The following is a 2,407-nucleotide window of genomic DNA, read 5'->3' as shown; positions in this document are numbered from 1 at the left end:
AATATGTAATATCGTAAAACTAAATATATTTTTATTTTTAAAATAAAAATATAATTTTTAAAAATAATTTATAAATTAATAAATTATTGATACTATTAATTTATAGAGTTTTAGTTTTATAATCAAAACTTTAATTGGAAATGGTAGAGTGGGAAATCAGCTAAAGCCCGGCTAAACTAACCTAGGCCTATGAATAACTTATTATCCGTCTATTTTTACGGCCCATTTCCTTGCAAAAGAAAAAGATTAGAAATACAAGACTTGTGTGTTTGCTACTTTCTCATTCAGATAGATTTCCATTTTATCCATTTTATTTATTTTTCTAGCTAATGGACATGGATTGGTCCTGATGAAGGAGAGGGAGTGAGTTGTGTCTTAAGATTCTTCGAAGCTACAGAGACAACAACTGTAATACAATTTCGAAGCTGCCCATGGCCATGGCCTTTCAGATTATAGCGTCTTCTTCACCAACGATTACAAAGTCTCACCTTCTCCCTTCTTACAAAACCTCGAAACCTTATCTCTCTTCATGTTTTTCTCTCCTGGGTTCTTCTCGTTTCTCTCCTTACATTGGTCTAAAGCACGTGAGCATCTCAATTTCGCCGAAATCTTCAAACCCAGGTCTCGAATTTCTCTATATCATCACAAAGTTGATTCCTTTTTTTTTGGGAAAAAATGTTCAGTTTGTGTAATTTGTTGTGCAGAGAAGAAGAAGAGAAGATGTAGTAAGGGTATGGTGATTCGTGCGTCTCTGTTTGGAGTTGGAGCACCTGAGGCTTTGGTTATTGGTGTTGTAGCTTTGCTAGTCTTTGGTCCTAAAGGCCTCGCAGAGGTTAGTGGTGTCTTGTGTGATTTCTAGACGATTATTTTGGTTCTTAGCTTCTTTAGGGTCTAAGCAACTTATTGAATTGGTACTGTTTAATTTAAGTTCGATATGGATGCTAATGAGTTTTATTTTGGCTTAGTCAAGTTTGAATCGCCTATGATCTTTGCAGGTAGCTCGAACTCTTGGAAAGACACTGCGTACATTTCAGCCCACGATTAGAGAGCTACAGGTTTGTTTTGATCTCAAGGCTCTTAGGAAATGAAAAATGAGTTTTTATTTCTTTTATTGCTTACAAATACAATTGCTTTTTCTCTAGGATGTTTCAAGAGATTTCAAAAGCACCCTTGAGCGTGAGATTGGCCTCGATGAAATCTCAACTCCAAATGTATACAACCAGAACAGAATGAACACTGGTACTACTCCTCCTCCACCACCACCATCAGTTCCTCGCACTGAAGATCCTGTGACTGCAAGTGACCCTAGTGAGTGGTCTATGTCTACTTTGAGATGTTAAATAAGTAGTTTCATTTGTCTAGACACGAGCTGTTTCTTGCATGGGCTAATATGAAGGTGATTTTCCTTGAAAATAAGCAGATGATGCTCAATCACCAAAAGCTTACACAACCGAGGATTACCTCAAGATTACAGAAGAGCAGCTCAAAGCTTTGTCTCCAGGTCAAGAAGGCGATCAAACTCAGACTCAAGAAAAGCTACAAGCATCTACCGAAGAAAGCCAACCCAAAGGTAAGTGAATGAACTGCAAATCAAAAACTCTCTCATCTCTTAAACTCCCCCATCTAAATCGGTGTGTTGCAGGTTCATCAACGGCCACATCCCCTCCAAGACAAGATTGAAAAACACCAAAAACTGACTTCGGGAGGGATTTATTTTTTGATCTGCCAAAAGAGATGAAGCTATTAGCTCTCAGGACATTTTCACAAAACATTATGTGCAATATTTAATATGGATTCAGAAAATGACTCATTTGTGTATTTATGTTCCATTAGTTGCCTTCTTAATGATAAATGACGCAGCCTCGTAGAGGCACAAAGATGTCTTTGGCCCGTTATGTTGCTGAAGAGATGGAAAATGTTTCAGGCTTTACACAGAAAATTTTCAATAAGGTAGCGGCGGGGCATGCGATTTCTGGGATACTTAAGAGCAAACCTTGTAAATGATTATGTGACCATGAAGTTGATGGGTGTGAAGTACTTTGAACCCTCCTTCATGCGCTTGCAACATTTATTTGATACAAGAGCAGTGGATGATGATGATAACTTGACAAAGATAGGCAGGATGATGAGTTTGGAGGTCCAACACAAATTAACGGAGATGTCGCCTCTTTGAATATATAAGTTATGATTTTTTTCTGTGTTTTCTCAAAGTACTTCTGTTGTAAAGATACAATAAAATTATGATTTTCTTTTATAAGTTATAACTATGTTTTGATTTAATAAAATGATATGTATTAGATTGTCTATTAAGTATCTTGTTGGAGATGGGCTTTACACCCTTATTATTGGAGAGAGTTACACATAAAGACACATTCTGTCTTTTGTTTACCTATAAAGACACATTCAG

General features: G+C 36.6%; 1 protein-coding gene across 2 annotated transcripts; it reads left to right on the top strand.

Annotated features, from left to right (window-relative positions):
* Window positions 1-273: 273 nt before the first annotated feature.
* Window positions 274-1,879, top strand: LOC106391389 (sec-independent protein translocase protein TATB, chloroplastic-like). 2 transcript variants are annotated; one of them, XM_013832040.3, is made up of 6 exons: window positions 274-621; window positions 705-832; window positions 996-1,055; window positions 1,143-1,308; window positions 1,421-1,570; window positions 1,643-1,879. In XM_013832040.3, exons 1-6 carry the CDS (start codon window positions 432-434, stop codon window positions 1,678-1,680), a joined length of 732 nt encoding a protein of 243 aa, XP_013687494.2. In that variant the 5' UTR covers window positions 274-431; the 3' UTR covers window positions 1,681-1,879. The 2 variants fall into 2 exon arrangements, with proteins under 2 accessions (XP_013687494.2, XP_048610156.1); XM_048754199.1 differs by having other exon boundaries at window positions 275-621; window positions 708-832.
* The last annotated feature ends 528 nt before the right edge of the window (window positions 1,880-2,407 follow it).

Source organism: Brassica napus, chromosome A2 (genome assembly GCF_020379485.1).
Source record: "Brassica napus cultivar Da-Ae chromosome A2, Da-Ae, whole genome shotgun sequence".
Taxonomy (NCBI): Eukaryota; Viridiplantae; Streptophyta; class Magnoliopsida; order Brassicales; family Brassicaceae; genus Brassica; species Brassica napus.
Note: the sequence above shows the minus strand (reverse complement) of the source record. Positions and strands in the feature narration are given on the sequence as shown.

Coding starts and splice junctions, on each gene's coding strand:
- LOC106391389 (XM_013832040.3), top strand. CDS start 432: ATGGCCATGGCCTTTCAGATTATAGCGTCTTCTTCACCAACGATTACA. Junction 622..704: donor GCCGAAATCTTCAAACCCAG/GTCTCGAATTTC, acceptor TTTGTTGTGCAG/AGAAGAAGAAGAGAAGATGT. Junction 1,571..1,642: donor CGAAGAAAGCCAACCCAAAG/GTAAGTGAATGA, acceptor GGTGTGTTGCAG/GTTCATCAACGGCCACATCC.